Source organism: Talpa occidentalis, unplaced genomic scaffold, assembly GCF_014898055.3.
Source record: "Talpa occidentalis isolate TD23 unplaced genomic scaffold, MPIMG_talOcc4v2.1 talOcc4.14, whole genome shotgun sequence".
Lineage (NCBI taxonomy): Eukaryota > Metazoa > Chordata > Mammalia > Eulipotyphla > Talpidae > Talpa > Talpa occidentalis.
The window spans coordinates 80,758,429-80,779,603 of NW_023601433.1; the positions used below are offsets into that span (position 1 = coordinate 80,758,429).

The following is a 21,175-nucleotide window of genomic DNA, read 5'->3' on the forward strand; positions in this document are numbered from 1 at the left end:
CTTCCACTCCCAGCTTCCTGCAGCTTTCAGCAGTGGCAAGGGATGCATTTCCAGTGGAGAAGGATGATGTCATGTCTCTGTGGGGCAAGGCTTCGCATAGGCCTGGGGGCCATTTCTCCACTAAAGACACGGAGCGGAGGGTGGCACAGACTTAGAATAAGTGTCCTCTCTGGCAAATGAAGTTCAGGGAGGTGGGGAGAGGTGGAAGCCCTGACTTTGCGGCAGTTGGGGGAACTGTATAGGGGACTTGCTCTCTGACCCTGTGGTTAGACAGCCTCGTTGTGTCCCCATCCAGGCTCCCTCCCGGCAAAAGTCCCCTAATAAACTGTCACCGCCTTCAACCCACAGTTAGAGCCATCAAGGAGAGATTCTTCCCCTTTGGGTAAACATTGGTGTGTTTACCCATCCCATTTAAAGTGCCTGGAGCATGTGCATGTGTGAGCCTGTGTGTGTATGTGTGTGTATGTGTGTGTGCATGTGTGTGTGCTCCATGCAGCCCATCATTTGCTGTGGCGCCTTCACTTCCAAGACACCAGGTTATTTTTAGGGATGACGCACCCAACATCAAAATAACTGGTTATTTTTACGTGTGGGCACATCAGTCACATTATGACATATCCCAGCTCCAGGGAAAGAGAGGCAACCGCTGTCAAGACGAGGATCGAGAGCAGAGTGAGTCAGACGCAGGGACAATGCTGGAGGGACAGGGCCGAGGGGCTGGTGGGAGTGAGAGACCAAGCGTCGTCAGAGCAGCTCCCTCGATGAAGGGCTACCCTGTGCACAGCTCTGCGGGGAGGGGCCCCTTTGCAGGGGTTCTCTGACATCGTGGCTTCCATTGACCTGTGTGCAGAGGAGGTCTCAGGGCACAGAAGTGAAGCAGCCCCCACAGAGCTGCAGGCAGGTCACCCGTTCTGCCCAGCCCAGCACCCCGGCTCTTAGCCACTGCTCCCTTAGTGCCTTGTAGCGGGAATGCCTGTCCCCCACCTTTTTATAGGCTCCACAGGTGTATAATGTCTCTGCTGGGGACACCAAGCCTGGAGAATGAGCTCCTGGAGGTGGAGGGTGTTTCCGATTTGTATAAACAGAACAGTTGAGATAGGGAGACAAAGTGTTGGTATCTGTTGCCCCTGGGCTAGGGGTGTGGCCTGCCAGAGTCCCTTTCCTCAGCTTCTTCCCCATATTGCTGTCCATGCCATATTGTCTGTCCCTTGGGTCGATAAGTGTCACTCCTCCCCATGACAGAAGCTGTAGCTCTCATCTCTCTGCTCGATTTCCTTGTCATCTCCAAAATGGCCCTCTTGCTAGGAAGCCTGTCCCTCCACCCTCTTCCACCAGCTGCCAGAGTGATCCTTCTAGAAAGTACCTCTGATCGTGGCACTCCTGGCCTAGAATCGCCAGCCTAGTGTTCTCACACTGTATGTTCCGGTAACACCGAGATACTTTGGGGGTTTTTTGTTTGTTGGCTTGTTTTGTTTTGCCATGTGTTCGATAATTATTGGAGGGTCTGTTGTGTATCAAGTTCTTCAGCTTTAGGTAGAAGGACAATAAACAAGGCTTTTAGGAAGTTTACTACTTTCCAGCTAGGGGAGACAGACAGCAAATGAACAAACAGGAAAATATTGGCAAATGACTCAGTGTTGTGAAGAAAAGACAACTGTGAAGTAATAGGGAGTGACTGGGAGGAGAAGGGAGGCCTCCCTGGTGGTGACTTGGGAGCTAATGATCTTGCAACGAGGAGACAGCTCTTGAAGGGAAGAGCTTTCCAAACAGGGCAGAGCAGGTGCAAAGGCCCTGAGGTGAGCTGGTGAGTTTGAAGAAAAGAGGGAAGGTCACTGTGTCAGGAGCTGAGGGAGTACAGAAGGGGAGTGGGAGCTGAGGAGGGAGAGATGTGGGCTGTGATCTGATGAGGGACAGGCTTGTAGGCACCAGGAGGGAATTTGGCTTCAAAGAGTATTAGGGGGCTTACAGGGGGGTGGGGGAAGTAAGGTTTCTTATATGATTATAAAAAATCAATTGGAGAATGGGTTGTAGGGCAGCTGGGCAGGGTGGGGAGGGGGAGGCCTGGAGACCAGTCAGGGGTCATGAGACAGTGGTACCTTGGACAGGGCAATGGCAGTGGTGATGGAGAAAGTAGGTGGGTTCAAGATGTGGGTAGGGATGGTTTGGGTAGGTTTTGCTGTGAGGCGGGGCGGAAAGAGCTGCATCAAAGATAGATCCTAAGTTGGGGCCCCAAGCAACCAAGTGCATGGGAATGTTGTGTGTGGCTTCAGCAAGGGAAGTTGAGGGGGCCCTAGGGGTACAGTGGAGGGACTGACCCAGGGTTCTGCTTGAAGAGTGTACCTTCCTCCAGCTAAGATATGGCTAAGATGTCATCTCCTCCCAGAAACCCTCTCTCTCTCTCGCTGTGTGTGTAATGTGCTGTGTGTGTGTGACACCCTACACTATCTGACAATTGTCTTAGCTCTGGCCCCAGTAGGGGAGCTGATTTGAATTCTCAGGTACTGATCTTTCCCACCTTCAGTGGGAAAGATAGATCTCTAAGATGGGTTTACTCCATCGTGGCCAGACCAGCACTGGGATGGGGATTTTAGACCCTCAGGACGCTCCTACACAGTGGGTGGTGCTATGACCATTTTAAAGTTGAGGAAACAGGTTCAGAGAAGGGAAGTCGGGTCTAAATCCTCACCTGAGCATCGCAGCCACCTGATTGGGGTCTTGCTGGGATTTCCCTGGTGCTGAAACTGCTTACCTGGTCTTGTTCACCTCTGTGTCTCCAGGTACCTGCCAGCTAGTGACCCTTTGTGGAACTGAATGGAATTAATGGCAGGAGATCTGGGGGGCATGGGGGGTGGCTTCCCTCAGGTGGTATGTCTTGCCAATGTGGATCTAGGCACTGAAGCTCAGGGAGGGCAGGCCAGTGGGCCAGAGGAACATCTGTAGTAAAAACGTTTTCCAAACATGGGCTCCAGTAATCTGGGCTCACTCCCAGTCATGCCTCTCGCTGCTGTGTGACCTCAGACAACCCACTTTACCTTTCTGAGCCTCTGTTTCACCAGCAGTAATCATGGTAACTGCCTGGCAAACTTGCTGTAGTGGATAAGCAAGTCAGTGGGGGTGGCAGCACCTACTTGCTGTCTGGGAACAAGTAAGCTTGTGATTGATTTGAACCTGAAGGTCTGAACAGGGCTGGCTATGTATAATCAGCCTCCTGTGCTAAAGCTACCTAAGTTTCCCGGTACAAGCACTGGTGGAGAGGGGAATAGGGAGCTTTGCAGACTGTATCTACATCCTTGAAGATCAGATTCCTCTTTTGCCTTCCCCATTCCATCTCCCCTTTATCAAATGAGAAGAAAAGGTCAGAATTATAAGGGCTTGGAGACTAACTCACAGTGAGATGCATGGAGATTTCCAACTTCAGGTTAATCTCAAAGTCTCAAACAAATGGTTTCCTTTTTTTTTATAGAAATGATTTTTTAAAAAAGATTTATTTATTTATACAAGCACTGGGAACAGTCAGAAGCACAGGAGGGTGAGAGAATTCACCAGAGCCAGAGCAGGGAGCAGAACAGGCAGACCGACAAAGCATACTGCTGAGGGGAGTAGTGGGCGGCAGGAGAGGTCTGCACGCCATGTGGGACTCTCGCTGGTGGCCGGGGATCGAACCGGCGCTTCAGAGGCTGCAGGCAGCTTCGCAGCCCAGTGCTCAACCGCTGCACCACCGGGGAGGCCCTCAAACAAATGGTTTTCAAAGTGAGATTCCTGGACCAGCAATACTGACACTACCTGGGGACTAATGGGAAATGCAAAATCTCAGACTCTGCTCTAGATCCAAGGAGTCAGGACCTTAGGGGGAGTCCACAGTCAGTGCTTTAACAAGCTCTCCAGGAAAAGTCAGATGCATGCTCAAGATTGAGATCCACTGGTCTAGAGCTTCCAGTATCTGATACTACTTTTCCTTTAATGGAGAGAGAATCAGAAAGTTCAAGTTATGGAGATCATGGCTATCTCCTAGTCTAGGTGCTTTGATGCGTGTTCTGTTCAACATTAGTTTCATCCATGTATGGTAGAAGTTAGGTGAGTTAGGTCCCAAAGATCAAGTAAGTTTGAGAAATGCTGAGTTCCACTCAGGAACTACTCTGCAGGACTTGTCAGAGCCTTTAATATGCTGATGTGCATTGTGAATTTCCAGTAGAGGGGTAGAGCATGTAATCTTTCTGCGATTTCTTTTCCGGACTCATATTCCATGGCACACAATTTGGGAAATAGATCTGGTCCAATCTCTCATCAATTGGATTATCACTTCTGTAAATTTCTGGTTATTCAGTCTTTCCTATAAAGCTTCTAGATACAGGGAGTTATTGACCTTATGAGGTCACTCAACTCTTCTTTGTAGAAGGACTATCGATAACTATTAGTGTTTGACATCTAAGCCAAATCTGCTTTCCTTTAATTTCCTCCTATTGGTTTTAGCTCTGATTCCTGGAATCATCTAGAACAAGACTAATTTCTTTTCTATCTGACAGAAGCAGGAAAATAGTTATCCACCCACTATCTCGTCCCAAGATTTTTTCCCCCTAACTCCCTTCCCAAAATCATGGTCTGACTTCTGTAGTTAGTGAAGTCCTGGGAAATTGTTTCTTTCAAATGATTTCTTTCATAGAGGTCATTACCAAGACCATTTATCATTGGGCTGACAGGTATTTCAAGAATCTTCTGTGGTAGTTTATCCTCATTCCCTCTGTCTGAGACAGGAATCCAGTCTATTCATAAAGATCTGGGGATATCACACTCTTTCCCATTAGTCTGTTTTGGTGGAAGCCTGTAGTTTTGCTCCTCTGAAAGCTTCTTCAACTAACCACGTGGCCTATTTGCCCTTCCATCCCAAAGCTCATTTGCACTTCACTTTGACTGACAAACCAGTCAGTTGACTTCCTTCTTCCTCTCATTTGTCCACTTATCCTTGCATTCCACACACACATCATGTCAGGAATGAACTAGGTGCCAGAGCCAAGACTGAACAAGACCGAGGTGATCTGCATAACCCTTACAATTGATCCATATAAGAGCAATGATGAAAAAACTCACAACTACACACTTTCAACTTGTGCTAAGTGGGAAGGCAGTGATGGAAAATAACGAGGGGGTGGGGACCAACCCAGATAAGGTGGCCAGGAGAGGGTGCTTGGTGTTCAAGCTGAGAAATGATTGCATAGTTATAACCCATTTCTTTTAGTGTTTGAATTCTATCTGATTGTTTATAATGATTGATTATGATGATAATCAGCCTTAGAATATAAGGACCCAGAGGGCAGGAGTAGGTTTTCATATTATGCTCATAAAGACATAAGCATTGTGGTTGATAAAAGTCTCTTGTATGGTTGGAACCATTCTCTCCCCATGGGAAAGTAATTCACAAACCATTGCCTTTCTTAGATATCAGGATATGCTAGAGTGAATATAGTGTTATTATTTACCAAGAGTCTGCTTTGGCCTGGGCTACTGGTCTCCTACTCCTTTATATTATAGTTCCTCTGTGTGTGTGTGTGTTGATAAACATTGGAGTAATAGGGGAATATCACCTGGACTTTGGGAATTTTTTTTTTGTGAGATCCTGGATCTCCTTTAGAGCATAGTGATTTTTGTTTACTTGTTTCATTTTGATTTTCTTAGGCAGCTAATCTAGTTAGCTTCAGACTATCCATTCTTTCTGACCTTCTGTGGGTGATGGTCCAATACCATAATCTTTTACTAATAAATTTTTATTGAGGTAACATTGGTTTAAGACATTGTATAATTTTCTGCTGTGTAGCATTACAATTCAACATCTGAATACATTACGGTGTCATCTCCACTGTAAGTCTGGTTTCCACCCATTACCATACAATTGACCCCCTTTACACATCTCACCCCCACCCCCCAACCCTCTTCTCCTCTTGTAACCACCAATCTGTTCTCTGTATCTGAGAACTGGATATTTATTCAAGGAATATGAAAATACCAATTCAAAAAGATGGGTGTGCTTCTTTATTCATGCAGCATTATTTACAGCAGCCATGAGATGGGATGACTTAAGTGTTCATTAACAGACAAATGGATAAAGAAGATATGGTAGATTGTTTGTATGTGATTGCACACATTACTCAATGGGCTGGAATACTACTTAGCCATGAAAAAGAACGAAATCTTGCCAGTTACAACAACATGAATGGACCTGAAAAGGATTATGCTAAGTGAAATGAGTCAGAAGGAGAAAGATAAACACTGTCTGATTTCACTCCTATGGGAAATATAAAGAAAAAAAGCAAACAAAACAAAGCAACACTGTATCATTTCTCAAGGTTTTTGCTGTTCTCCCTTGGGTTTGTTCTGAGCATGTGCAGAACCTTGCACAGACTGAGCTCTTCCCATTCAGGGCCATCTTCCACCTCTCTGGCTCCCAGGGGCTCCTCTTTGCAATTCTTCTGGTCCAAAAGGTGGGGTTTGCTCTAAGTTTTAGCCTCCTGCCCTGTTGTACAGTTTTGCATGACCAGTCCATCCTAAAGGTGAAACGGTGGAGAAAAGAGACATGAAAAATAAAAGGTGGATTCTCCTCACATTATATGGATAACATCAGACCCTGTTCCCGCTCCTTGATCCAAAGGGATGGGTTTTCTCTTGGGATCTTAGGTTCCTGTGCTATTTCTGTGTAATATAACATGGCCCATAGGATTCTCTTGGGGGTGGGGGCTGGGTGTCTTGTTTCCATCCTCACCCTTTCTTAGTTTTCTTCTTCTTCTTCAGGGGAACATCTCCCACTTTTTTTATTATTATCCTCCACCACAAGAGAAATAAGGAGAAGCTCTGAGCTCAAATTTTGGCTTTTTAACTTCGCAGTTGTGCAGCTTCAAACAAGTAAGCTTAGAACCCCAGAATCAGTACCTGGTAAATAATGATTCCTACCTCATAGTGTTGCCGTGAGAATCAAAATGAGGCAGCCTTGAAAAATTAAAAGTTGAATTTCCATATGATCCAGCAAGTCTACTTCTGGGCATTTATTGAAGAAAACCAAAACACTAACTTGAAAAAAATCATCTCCCCATGTTCATTGCAGCATTATTGACAATAGCCAAGAAGTGCAAGAAAGCCAAGTTTCCACTGATGGGTGAATGGATAAAGAAAATGTCATATACAAAGCCAGCAGTATATTATTCAGCCATAAAAAAGAATGAAATCTTACCACTTGTGACAACATGGATGGACCTTGAAGGCACTCTATTAAGTGAAAGAAAGTCAGACATAGAAAGAGAAATACCACATGATCTCACTTATATGAGGAATCTTAAAAAACAAAACAAAACAAAACAAAACAAAACCAACAACAGCTCCCCAATCCAAACTTGGAGATAAAGAAAAAAGATTGGTGGTAACAAGAGGTGGGGAGTAGGGGGCATGCAAAATGGGTGAATGGGCTCAAAAGGCACAAACTTCCAGTTATAAAATAAATAAGCCCTGGGAATGGTATACAAATAGTATGATGACTATAAGGATTAAGACTGTATTGCATATTTGAAAGTTTTAAGAGAGTAGATCCTAAAAGTTCTCATCACAAGAAAATCTTTTGCTGTAACCTTGCATGTGAAGCCTGTTAAGCAGACTTAGTAAGGTGATCATCTCACAATGCATAAAATATCAAATCATTATGTTGTTTTGTTTACATACTAGTATAATAATTGACCTAAACGTATACCATATTATATGTCAATTATGTCTCAGATTTAAAAAAAAAAAGGAAAATGAAATAGTAGCTACCTGAAAATTTTTGGTTTCCTTATTAACCCTTGATAATAAGCCATCCAGGATTTCCTGCTATAATGTGAGCATGCTTCATCCAGAAATTCAAGAGAGGCGAATCGGTGCAGATACCACTGGCAAGAAGCTGGCCGCGGCATCCAGGAGTAGCCGTTCTGTAAGAAGGGCTTAATCATTTGGCTGTGGGTGTGATGTGGTAACATGTGTCTGCAGAGGTATGAACAATTCTCTGAACCACCTACAGTATTGTAAATCAATTGTTACTGCAAAAAAAAAGTCACAAAAAGAAAAAAGTGCTCAATAAATGTTTGTGCTACGACTAGTTTGGTGTTTTTTTCTACAGGCATCAGTCAGGCTGCCTTCCAGGGTAGTGACCAGGGATGGAGCAGTGTTAACCGTGGGCATGTGAATTGCTAACAGACATCCTTGGTTCCATCTCAGCCCGATTTTTATCCGTTTAAACGACCTAATTATTCTTTAGACCTGGTGGGCTATTTTTAGTTTTGCGTATGTTCATGATCTCTGGGGTTGGCAGCATCTCCCTTCAGAAATATCCTTTGGAAACATCATCAGCCTGATATTTGAGCTCCAGTGGCAGGTGGGGTGCCAGGAAAGGTTCACTGCACCTATTGGACCCATTCAGGTTGTGGCCTCCTTCATAACAAGCCAGCAAATACTTACTGTTGCCCATGTTGTTCCAGAACTGAGATGGCACTGGTTTCCCCCGCTATCTGAAACCAGAATGTTCCTATTTGCTATGACTTGGCAGGTTATGCATACATATGACAGGATTCATGAGCTATTTTACTTGTGTTTTTCATGCCAACTTTTTATAAACCGGCATGTCAGGTATATGTTCTATGGGCTTGGAAGAATCACTTGCTTTGGAAGAATCACCAGCGTCTTGTACATGGTGGGTGTTGAATCAAAAGATTCACGTAAGTGCCTGCTGGAAGGGAACACAAGTAAGGCGGCAGCAGTGGGAAGAGTGATGGCTGGCCAGCCGCCTGCAAGGTGCTTCATTTCCAGGAATTCTCAAGAGCAACCCTATGGAACGGGCACTTTTATTCTTCCCTTTTCACATGTACAAACTGCAGCTCAGAAAGGTTATGCAATTTACACAGCTTGCAAGAGCCAGAACTGGGATTCAAACCCAGCTGGGTTCGACCTTCTTTTGGCAAGGAGCTATCTCAGGAGGTGCTATATCTAGATCTCTTGGAAAAGCCCCCAGCTGCCCACGGAGGTGTCTGCCTTATGTGATGTGAAATGTGTGTAAATGATGTGAAAAAGGGTAATAAAATTTACCTAACACTCTTTTTTTTTTGGAAGCATCCACTTTTCTCTCTGCCTTTGGGTCAAGACTATGTGGGTAACCTGAACAAATTTGCCTCCTGCCACACCAGTACTGTTTCTGTAGAGGGAAATCAGGGCAGAGGCCAACCCCATTAAGTGGGCATGGCAAGGGAAAAGACAGGATTGGGAAAACCCACTCCCCAAGTCACTCGTCTGGAGATAAAAATAGAGTGCTTTGCAGTCCATAAGGTCATCTATGCTATTTTCAGCTTTCTTGAATTTGCCAACACAGGAGGTTAGAAAACTAATATAATGCCTGTCACTCAAAGGGAGGCAGAGTAATGGAGCAAGAGAGAGTTCTGGAATTGGGAGAGCCAGAGGTCATCCTTCTATCACGTGCTTCTCCTGCTGTGAACTCTCTCCTGCTGCATCCCTGGGAGCTGGTCTGGGCCCGATGGGTCTCCCCAACTTCTTATCTCATCCTCCCTCCCCCGAGACCCACGAGGTAGCCCCTCCTTCTGCAGCGTTCCCCTGGGAGGAAAGACACAGCAATTTCTTAAAGGATGTAAAGCCAGAGGGAGGCAGGATCAAGATAAGGATACCTTCCCACCCTCTCTGTTTGGTTGCCAAGACTTTATTTCTCAAGACATCTTCAATCCAGGGCATCCTTGGAGCATGAATAGAATTTTGGTTGTGGGAGGGCATTTCCCAGCTCATTTCTTCTCTGAATTCTTCTCTGGGTGGTACAAATAATATTGTCAGTCATGTCAGTTAGAATTTATGAGTGTTCAAGAATTAATTCACTCAACATTATCTATTGAAGAAACACAACTTATCCGCTGTGACAAAAAATCTATTTGTTAACTTTTTCCAGCTTTATTGAGGTATAATTGACCAATAACATTGGGTTACATTGAAGGTATACAGTGTGATGATTTGTTATGTGTTGGTGTTGTGGATTTGTTTAATTGCCAAGCACGGTGCTAGATGCTGGGAAACACAGTGGGTGAAAGTTCGACCAGTCTTTCTCTTCTGCAAGCCTGTATTCCAGCATGGAAGACAGATGATAACCGATTAAACATAAATACCGTCAATCTTCTTCATTCTTGATTCTATATTTGCAAATTCTCTCACTTGCTAACATTTATTTGTAATGCCCAAATCAATACTTGCCTAAGCAGAGTGCTGAAAAATGTGAGCCTGGTGCTGACATTCTCAGTGGAGATTGAACCAGGGGACGCTCTGCTTTCTTGATTCAGCTCATATTATAACCTAGTGTCCTTTTTGTGGTCTTACACTTAGTGCCATGTTCTTCATCATTTTTGTACTTTGTGTCTTTGTTTCACTATTTAAAATGACTCCCTGTTTGTAGTGCTGAAGTGCTTTCTGTTGTTTTTGAGTGCAAGAAGTTGCAATGTGCCCGACACAGAAAATATGTGTTTGATAAGCTGTTTTCGGGCACAAGAGCTAGTGCTGCTCCGTGAACTCGTGGCTAACCAATCAACAATCTATATATTAAGTAAGGAGTCTCTCAACAGAAGCACACATGAAACAAGGTTGTGAATGACTAGAGTTGATGGAAGTGTGACGTGAGGCTTATAGGAACCTAACTCCATATTTCCACTAGGAGCAATGGCACAGTATTCACTGAGTCGGTGTTCACGGCCCCTTTATAGAACATAATGACCATGATATAGATTTCCGAGACTTGCAGTGGGATTATATCCTGGTACAGCGGAAAACAGTTTGGTGCTTTCTCAGAAGGTCAAACATAGATTTACTATATGACCCAGCAATTTCATTCCTGCTTATATACCTGGAAGAATTAAATACAGATGTTTAACATGTGTACATAAATGTTCAAAGCAGCACTATTCCTAATAGCCAGAGGTGGAAACAATCTAAATGTCCAACAGTTGATGGTGGATAAACAAGGTGGGATCTAGCCACTGATGGAATATTACTGAGCCATGAAAAGGGCAGAAGTACTGATGCACACTACAACATGGATGGACCTTGAAAACATCTTGCAAAATAAAAGAAACGAGTCACAAAGACCCCCATATTGATTCTCTATATATGAATTATTCAGAGTAGGTAGATCCATAGAGACAGAAATTAGATAGCCCAGGAGAAGGGGGAATGGGAATTGACTGCTTCATGGATATGAGATCTTCTTTTGGGGTGATGAAAATACTCCGGAATTTGAGAAGCAACAACATCAAGAATATTCTAAATGTCAGTGAATTCTACACTTAAAAGTAGCTATAGTTAATTTCACCTTGATTAAAAAAATAAGAAGCAAAAGAGCTTTGTTAGAACAGAAAAAGGTACCTTAAAGTTAATGATTGGAGGTCACGCTCACCAGATCTCCTGGTGGGGCATAAAATCACAAATGCCTTGTAGAGCAGGACCTGGGACCATTACAGAGCCAGAGTCCAGGCCCCCTGCCCTGTCCCATTTCCCAGATGACCAGCACAGAGCAGGGTCAGCCCATTAGTTTGGTTCTACTTAGGGACGTCCCGGGGTGAGGACAGTGACCAGCGGGACCCACGCTTGGCTGGAGGCCAAGCTCATTAGTGAAGTCCTAGATTGAGATTCTTGCCAATGTTGAGTTGCTTTAGCAACTGTGAGTTTTTCATTTGTCCTTCTTTGCTGCTTTTTTGCAAGTATTGCAAACAAGAAGCTCAAAAATTCTTTCTGGATTTCAGATTTTACTTTTCATGGATTGTAATTAAAAGGAGCATCATAGCAGACTTTTGAAGGGTCAGAAGATGGTGCCTCAAAAGGTCTGTGTAAAATGGTTCAGCTTTTCAAGGACTTTCTGGCTGGGTATCTCATTGCCTGTGGGGTCCGGAGGCTCCTGAAGCCACGATGGGGGAGGGGTCCAGAGCCAAATCAGAAGCCCTACTCCTCCATCGAGTAGCTGTGTGATCTTGGATAGCTCAGTCCCTCAGATCACCCCCCATTTCTTCCATTTTATCCTGAGGATAAAATGAAGTGACACATGGAAAATATTTAGAATACAAGCTGGCACCTAGTAGGTGCTCAAGAAATAGTAAATATTATTACTGCCAATAATAATTGCTATTGTGACTTTTTTTTTCTTTTATGAATGACTCCAGTCAATTATCTCTAACCAGTGTTTACAAGTTCTGTTTCTTGCCAATTATGAAAATTAAAGTAAAAATGATTTTTTAATTGTTTCAGTCGTAATATATTTTAACCATCATCTAAAAGTTCTGTTTCTTGCCAGAGAATTACGAGATTAACTGACAAATACTTTCAAACCTTCACAAAAGTCACAAGCAGGGGAGATTCTGGAATGCGTGCTCTTTGCTGCTTCTGCCTCTGAAGGGCTATAGCGTCAGTATTCTCATGCCGGCGCTGAAGTTCAGACAAATGCTAAGCCCACGTTCGCCTGTTTATAACGTTTTAATGGGAAGGGACAAAGAAGTTAGGCACTTGCCCAGACTTTCAAAAATCACTTTCTCCCAGGAGAATGGCTTTTATTTCTTAGTCCCTTATCAGAGAATGTCAAAAGAAACCCCTCTCCACCTTGAAATGTCTTTAATCAATCCTCAGACCTTTCATTTCTTAAAACCTATTCCCTTCTCCCCACCCATTTCAAGTCTAGAAATAAAATGACTTTCCAGAAACGGATGACAAGATCGCGAGGGCTGCGATTAATAACCCCCGGAGCACCTTGCTACCACACCTTCCCTATTTAAAATGAAAAATTACCTTTTTCCCTTAGACTTTATTAAAAAGAAGATCAAAAGAGAGAGGGCGAGAGAGGGCTGTGATGCAGCCCGTCCGCGCACCGCTTCTGAAGCTTCGGTAGAGACGAGCTGAATGCCTGGCTATGAGCAGCTGGCAATTTGGAGAATGAGATGAAGCTTTTGCTTCTTCACCCCCAAATTTCTGATTTTGCATTGTTGGGGTGCAGGGGAAGGGAATTTGAGGAGAAGGGGGGATTTAGCAGGGGGTAAAGGTTTTCTTCCTCTCTTTTCATCTCTTAGACTTTGAAACAACTTTAGGACAGGATTTCTGGGGTGAGGGGGTGGCAATTCAGTGTCTCCTTGAACCGTGTCTCTGTGTGTGTGTGTGTGTGTGTGTGTGTGTGTGTGTGCGTGCATGTGTTGGAAGTATAGACTGTGGCTCCCAGTGGCTCCTAGTTCAACATCAGGATGCTACTGGGGGATACAAGTCAACCACAACGAGGGCTCTGTGGCTTTTGATCCTAAGGGTTTACTTTCTATAGGGGATGGCACCTGGCAGAATTAAGGGTATAGGCATGAGCCCGAGGCACTTTAGTTCTTTAATCCTTACCAGCATCACTTGGAATAAATGGTTTCATTTCCATTTTTTTTCATTAACATTGATGCAACATAGGCTATGTACTAAATACTTGGTCTTATTCGATCTTTAGAGTTATTCTAGGGGAAAGGTCTGATGTAATTCCCGTTTTACAGATGAAGAAACTAAGTCACATTGAGGAGTGGTAGGACCAAGTTAATTTCTAAACACGCCATCACCATGTCTGTGGTTTTGAGCATCAAGAACCACCTACTTCCTTGCTTTAGGTTTAGTTTGAATTAATTCCTGTTTATTTCTTTTTGTTTTGGTTCAGAAAGCATCTTCCAAATGCATTGGTATCTCTCCCCCTTCTGAGGGAGCCAGGCAGTGGGAGATGTGGCCGGTTTTCCTGCCCCCACCTGTAACCCAAGGTCATAGCTTGTCTGCTCTGGAGACGCAGGCATCAGTGAGGAGCAGAGACAGGTGAAGGTGATTAAATCACATCATGTCTTTGTAAGAAATAGAAGTCGAAGGTGAGTCTGACACTCTTGGGTAAGCTTGGGAGGTTTTAGAATGTCAGGATCAATTCTCTTGAGCTAGAAAAATATCTTCTTCATGAGGAGCAATTCCAGGATTCTGGGGAGAAGGAAGAACAAGTGACTTCACCTGCATCCGAGGCATCGCCTCTGAATGTCCTGGAGGAAGCTCAGACTCCGCTGTGTGACCCCAGGCTCGATAGTGTCTCCCTCTGTTGCCTTCTCCAGTGTCCCTGGGTTTGTGATTGTTGCCACAGCCGCCTCCCCCCACCCCCCTGTGACCCAGGCTGAAAATGAGGACGTCAGCCTTGGCTGAATTTTGTGGTTGAGAGTGTGGGACCAAACCCCAGCAGTCCTTCCTGGCGGTGTGACTTCAAGCAAGTCATTTAACCTCTCTGTGCCCCTCAGCGATAAGACAGAGTTTCCTCATCTATAAGATAGTGTCCATTTTGTCTATTTCCTAAGATCATAGTGTGGCTATATAATTTGACACAAGTAAATTACTTGAAACAAGAGTGGAAGGAATATAGTAAGTTCTCAATGAATATTAGCTACTTTTTCCTCCTTTCTGGGATTTATGCCCAGTCAATTCACCCGCCTCCCCGTCTTTGCTGCTGCCACACCCCCGCGTAGCCCAGGTCCTCGTCATTCCCAGCCAGATGCCTTCAGTACCTTGGGATGGGCTCCTGCTGTTACCTTGTCCTGTCTGGCCCTTGCTTCATATCAAGACCAGAAACATCTTCCACATGCTCATCTGGTCATGCCCCTCCCTCAGCATAACCTCCCCTCAAGGTTGTAACCATTCCCTGCACAGGTCTTGTGATTGTCCCACATCACAGGCAATTCAGCTAAGACTCAGAGAGGTCAGATGAACGCTGGGGTCCCACTGTCAGTGAGTGGGGGAGCCAGACCCAAGGCCCAGTCATCTGATCTCAGGGCTGGCTCTTTGAATCGCCAGGCTAATGTGTATGTGCATTTAAGAATCGACATCAGGGGCCTCCCTGGTGGTGCAAGGGGTTAAGAGGCAACACAGTGAAGCTGTCCACAGCCACTGCAGCATGAGTTTGATCCCCGGCCGGCCAGGGAGCAGCCCACACGGCGAGGCAGACCTTTTCTGACTCACCCGCTGCTCCCCTCAGCAGTGTGTTTCGGTAGATCCACCTGTTCTGCACCACACTCTGTCTCTGGTGAATCCTCTCACCCCCCTCACCTCTGGCTTACACCCCAGTTCTTGTATGCATAAATAAATAAATCTTTAAAAAAAAAAGAGAATAGACATCAGAGTGCTAGTGACTTGGGTAGATTGTTCTAGCAAAGTATGGAAGGAAAAAAAGGAGGGACTTTCATCAGAAATGAGCCTGCATTCCAGCATCTGTGCTCATTTGGCTGGACTATGGTGGTCCAGCTCTGTGTCACAGATGTCCTGTACCCTGGTTAGGGGTGGCCGGGCTCGGGGCTTGTGTCCTGGCTTCCACATCCCATCTCTGTGGTCACCTCAGACACATCTTCACCCTTGCACATCCATTTCCTTATCTACATGAATGGAAAATGCTACAAAGTGGACATGAAAAGGACCTTTGACTTTTGCTGGAGGGTGAGTGAAGCGTGTGTACAGACGGAGTGGCAACGTCCTCCCAAAGTTATATGGACACATCAACAACAACAAATACATTTTAAAAAGAAAGCGTTCCTTTGAAGCCAGAACAAAATGAAATATAATGTAAAACAGTCTCAAGAGAAGTGGAGAAAGCAGATGATAAACCATTAAATAAGGTCTTGGGACATTTCTTTTAAAAAATGTGCCGAAACCACCTAGCAGGCTGCACAGCCAGTGTCAGTAGGGATGATGGTGGGACTCTAGAACAATACTGCCTTTTCCCTTATCCGAATGTCCTAATTTTTCTATAATGAATATGTAATAACGAAATAAGTTGTTTCAATTAAAAATGCGGCAGTGAGTCACTGTTCTTGATGACACTCAGTAAACTGTCAAATACTCTGTAAATGAGCTCCCGTTATGGCCTTTATAGTAATAATCACTGTCACTGAGCAGCGGCCACGGGCTGGAATTCATTTCTGCGCCAAATCTCCTTCCTTGGTGCGCTCTATGGCCTCTGCCAGGCCCCACTTTTTCATGCACTGACCCCAGCTGACTTCTCTCCATCTTGGCTGCCACCACCCGAGTCGGCGCCAGCGCCACCTCTTGCCTGCAGCCCTGCACTACCTCGAGCTGGCTCTGGTCCTTTGGGTGCCAGCTTAAATGATACATCCTTAGGAGGCTGGCTGGCCACGACCTAAAGTAAGTCATCCTATTTCTTTTTAATTTTTTCAGTTGAAATTTCTGTTGAGATCATTGTAGATTCCCGTGCACTGTCAGCAATGATTCAGAGAGATGCTGTGGAAGTCAGCTTGCACCAAAAATGCAATAGGCCAGGGGCTTGCACAACAGACATTTCTCACATTCTGGAGATGGGGAAGTCCCGGGTCAGGTGTCAGCAGATTTGGTTCTGGTTGAGATCCTCCCTCCTGACTGCTAGGCCGGTATCTTCCTGGCCTCCCGTGGGCTTTCCTAGGAGCTCTTGCTTCTTCATGACTTAAAAAGGACACTCACCCCATCACAAGGGCCCCACCTAAACCTAGTTACCTCCAAAGGCTCCACCTCCAAAACCCATCATCACCTTGGCGGTTAGGATTTCAACACATGAGTTTTGGGGAGACACAAATATGCAGCTTGCAGCTGATCCCCTATACAGTTTGGTCAGTTTTTCCCAATGGTAACTTTTTGCAAAAACTATGGTGCACTATCAGAATATTGATACTGACACAATCCACCTACATTGTTCAGACTTCCCCAGTGTTCCTTGTGCTCGAATGTGTATGTTTTTAGTGCTATGTAAGTTTACTAACCGGGTGGGTTCACATATCCACTCCTGTCAGCAGGCAAGATGAGGGGCACCCCAGAACCCCATAACCTGCCTTTTCTAAATCGGTTCTGCCGTCTGCCACATCAAAACATACTCCAGTGCATAAGACCTTCAAAAAACCCCAAAACTTTAAGGACCTCCCCAGTGGTGCAGTGGGTTGAGCACAGCGCTGTGAGGCTTTCTGTAGCCTCTGCAGTGCAGGCCAGGGAGATACCCACGTGGTGCAGCAGACCTTTCCTGTCTCGCCCACTGCTCCCCTCAGCAGTGTTTTTGGTCCATCTGCCTGTTCTCCCTGCTCTGTCTCTGGTGAATTCTCTCACCTTCCCTCACCTCTGGCCTGTACCCCAGCTCTTGTATAAATAAAATAAATCTTAAAAAAATACTTTAATCAATTAATGTGCAATAGACAGGAGAGAAAGAATATAATTTCTAAATCAAGTATCCAAAGTTACCCATCCCCTTGTGGGTAAATGTCCAGCCAAGCAGAGCTGGCCCAAAGCTGCCACAAGTCTAAGGAAGACTTCCAGGCAAGTCTGGAAGGAAAAGAGCCAAAGCAAAATCAAGATAAACACCGCCACTGTCAATTTCCCGGTGGGTCTCTCACCCACATTTCTTTCAAGTGTCTCTTTCCATGTCCCCCAACTCCCTGGTACAAGTCCAAGGCCACGAAGCAAGTCTGGCTGCTTCCTCACATGCCTCTCTGTTCTGTGTGCCTCTTCCAGGTCTCCTGCTTTTTCCTCTCTCCACTTCTCCTCTTTGTCCTTCACCCTGTTTCTTCTTTTTAGCTTTTCTTCCCTGCCTAGCTCCCCGCTTCCTTGGGCTGGGGCAGGGAACTTACACAGTTACACCCCCACAGTGAAGAAACCCGGTGATTCTGTTACCAGTGTCCCTGGTGTGTCAGTTTACAGCCATACCCACCCCCCTCCTGCTTGTGACCTCCATCCCTAACCCCTGGGAGGAGGAGCCATCCCTCACCACTCCTGAGGATGGAAGAGCACCCACCAATCTGACTTCCATCTCTAAAACGTTATCATTTAAAAAATGACATGGAGTCATACAATATATTATGGAGTTGTTAATTTTTCTGTTCAGCATAATTAACCGCATCCTTTTCCTGCCTGAGTCGTATTCCTGGGTTTGTATTACCATTCAGCATTGCCTGTGCTCTTTCTTTTTTTTTTAAATTTATTTATTTATTTATACAAGCGCTGGGTACAGTCAGAAGTGCAGGAGGGTGAGAGGATTCACCAGAGCCAGAGCGGGGAACAGAGCAGGCAGACTGACGAAATACACTGCTGAGGGGAGCAGCGGGTGAGGCAGGAGAGGTCAGTTGCTTGCTGGCAGCCTGGGATCAAACTGGCACTGCAGAGGCTGCGGGCAACTTTGCAGCCCAGCGCTCAACCGCTGCGCCACCAGGGGAGGCCCTGCCTGTGCTCTTTCTTTTTTAAAAAAATGATTTATTTTTATTTATTTATGCATACAAGAACTGGGATGTAGGCCAGAGGTGTGTGTGGGGGGCGTGGTAAGAGGATTCACACTGAACAGGAGGATCTACTGAAATTCATTGCTGAGGGGAGCAGCGGGCAAGACAGGAGAGGTCTGCCATGCCATGTGGGTCTGCTCCCTGACCCGGGATTGAACTCATGCCACAGTGGTTGGCGATAGATTGATAGTCCTGAGACTTTAACCTCTGCGCCACCAGGGAGGCCCTGTCAGTGCTCTTTATTACGTCATTCTATCTATTTGCCTCCCATCGCGAATAACCACCTGAAGCCTAACAAGTGTGTTTTCGTGTCTATCCTGTCTCTCCTTCAGGAGACTGTGAGTCCAGGGGACCAGGGCTGGCCTGTGTGTGGCCTGTTGTATCTCTTCCAGGCACAGTGCCTGGCTCATTCAAACAGTGCACGCTGGATGCATGCATGGATGAGCACTGGCTTTGGTACCCCCCCCGGGGGCATGCGCCCTGGCTCAGGCAGTGCCCAGAGGTGACCGTGCCTTCCACAGAATTCACGTACCTTACATGGGGTGGGGGTGGGGGACCCGTGTTAAAATTGCTATGTAAGGGAAATGTTACTCTTGAAAATCCTTTAAATCCCCTTGAAACTGCTGGACCCTTTGAAAGCTCAAAAAGCAAGAAATATGCCTTTGCTTTTCTGAACATTTGAATGGTGGGCCTCTCGACCACAGACAGCGGAGGGCAAGGCTGCTGAATGGGGGTCACCATGAACAGCCCAACAAAGGCTCTGCATTCTCGTTTGGGAGGGGCCAAGTGGGCGTGGATGATTTTTTTTTTAAGTATTACGTTTTTAGAATTATAGCATTTACTGGCTTCGATGCCAATTTTGTTAATTCATTTCATGGGTGTATATTGTTTGTCTCTCCATCCAAATTGTAAACTCTGCAGAGGCAAAGATAATAGCCTTTAATTTTAGGTTTTAATTTACAAAAAATTCCCTCCCCCCCACTATCTCTCGTGTTCCTTGTTCCCTTTCCCTCCCCCTTAACCTCAGAGCCCTCACAGTGCTTCTTGATGCCCATTAGTATTTTGAAACTGCTTTACATGGATGACTTGCCCACTATGCAAACATCCAGTATTTGTTTCTTTGGGCTCTGACTTGCTTTACTGCACATCCTTCTCTCGAATCCATCCATGCTGCATTTCACCTTTTGGGGCTGACTTTATGTGCTTCGAGTTACAGTGGGGTGTGCCTGGGGTCCGCTGTGGGGGCTATATGCTGTAATCTGCATCTGGTGCGATGTTGGGGGGGTCTCCCCCTCCCCCCCAGGTATCCAAAGGCAGAGTGTTCTATGATTTCTTTTGTAAGCTGAAATGGTATAAAATGGAAAAAATTTTGAGCCTTCCCAACCAAAAAAATAACCTACTTGGTCCAATACTGTGGACCAAGATGTTGTAGCCACGTCATGCTCTTCAAACATAGTCCCACACCCTACTCCAGGTGCCCGCCATCAGGCATGCGTGCAGGACCTCAAGGATCCATCATCTATCCTGATGGCCGGAGGACAGAAAAGCCTGACGCTTTTTCGCTTACCCTACAGGCCCACAAACCCAAGCAGCACCCCAGCTGCGTGCTGGAGCCTGGGATGGGGCGGCTTAGTCTCAAAAGAGGTTAGATTTGCACTCAGGGCTGCTTTATGCAAATCAGGTTTTGAGTTAGTGCAGTTTTGATTGGTGGAAAGCTCGTGGCCAGTGATTGGCCACCTTTCCACCTGGGCGAGTCTGGGTTGTCTGGGTGGGCGTGGCTCCCGGTGGACACACCTGCGCCCAGCCCCGTGCGCTCCCACCAGGCTCCCAGGCCTGGCATGCCCCGTTCTTGTTTTTCTTGCATTGCTATTACTGGTAAGTAAAGTCTCACTAGCGCTAAGGCTGTAGTAAATACGTGGCCGCTGTAAAGTCGTTCCCGGGAAGGAGCTTGGGCTTGTGTGTGTGTGTGGGGGGGAGAGGGGTGGTGCCAGCTGCTTCTAGAACCTTCGCTGCTGCAGAACGAACAGGTGCTAAGGTACTAAGGTAGGGCCTTCCCAAAGTCAAGTGGCCCCTAATTGGAACTCCCGAAAAGTGTGCGTGAGGGGTGTGTGTGTGGAGGGGTTCGCCCCCCCCACCTAGAGCGCCCCCTTTTCTCCTGGCTGACCCTTGCTTCTGCTCCTTGTTCCTACCCAGGAGGCAACCTCTCCAAGCAAGACTGGACCATCCAGTGGCCCACCACCGAGACGGGGAAGGAGAACAACCCCGTGTGCCCCCCGGAGCCGCCCCCCTGGGTGCGCACGCACCTGGCCCAGAGCCCCCGGGTGCCGGCCAAGTGCGCCCCGCACTTCTGCCACGCGGGCCCCGCTGCAGGGGCGCCCGCGCACAATGCCCAGGACAGGCTGACAGTGGACGCGCACCCCGGCCTGTGCCCGCCACCGCCCCTGGAGTCGGGGCCCCGCTCCCTGCCGCCCTCGCCCCGGCAGCGGCACGCGGTGCGCACCCCGCCGCGCACCCCCAACATCGTCACCACCGTGACCCCGCCGGGCACGCCGCCCATGAGGAGGAAGAATAAGCTGAAGCCCCCGGGAACCCCGCCGCCCGCCTCCCGAAAGCTGATCCACCTGATCCCGGGCTTCACCGCCCTGCACCGCAGCAAGTCGCACGAGTTCCAGCTGGGCCACCGCGTGGACGAGGCGCACACGCCCAAGTGAGTGCGGGGCCCCGGGGGCCTGATTCGGCTGAGGACGTGAGGGCTCCTGAGAAAACGTATCAGGAGGAATGTTCTAGAAATGGGCCTTTTGCATGCAGGAGTGCCGGGAAGCAGGGGTCTGCACATGGTAGCCAGGGCCATG

At 46.6% G+C, this 21,175-nt stretch overlaps 1 protein-coding gene across 1 annotated transcript in view; it reads left to right on the plus strand.

Moving 5' to 3' along the window:
- KSR2 (kinase suppressor of ras 2) overlaps positions 1 to 21,175 on the plus strand; it is a 337,333-nt gene that overhangs the window by 124,941 nt on the left and 191,217 nt on the right. Inside the window, exon 4 of the mRNA XM_037511091.2 lies at positions 20,517 to 21,030. Within this exon, the coding sequence (XP_037366988.1) occupies positions 20,517 to 21,030 (514 nt within the window). The remainder of the gene's footprint in view (positions 1 to 20,516; positions 21,031 to 21,175) is intronic.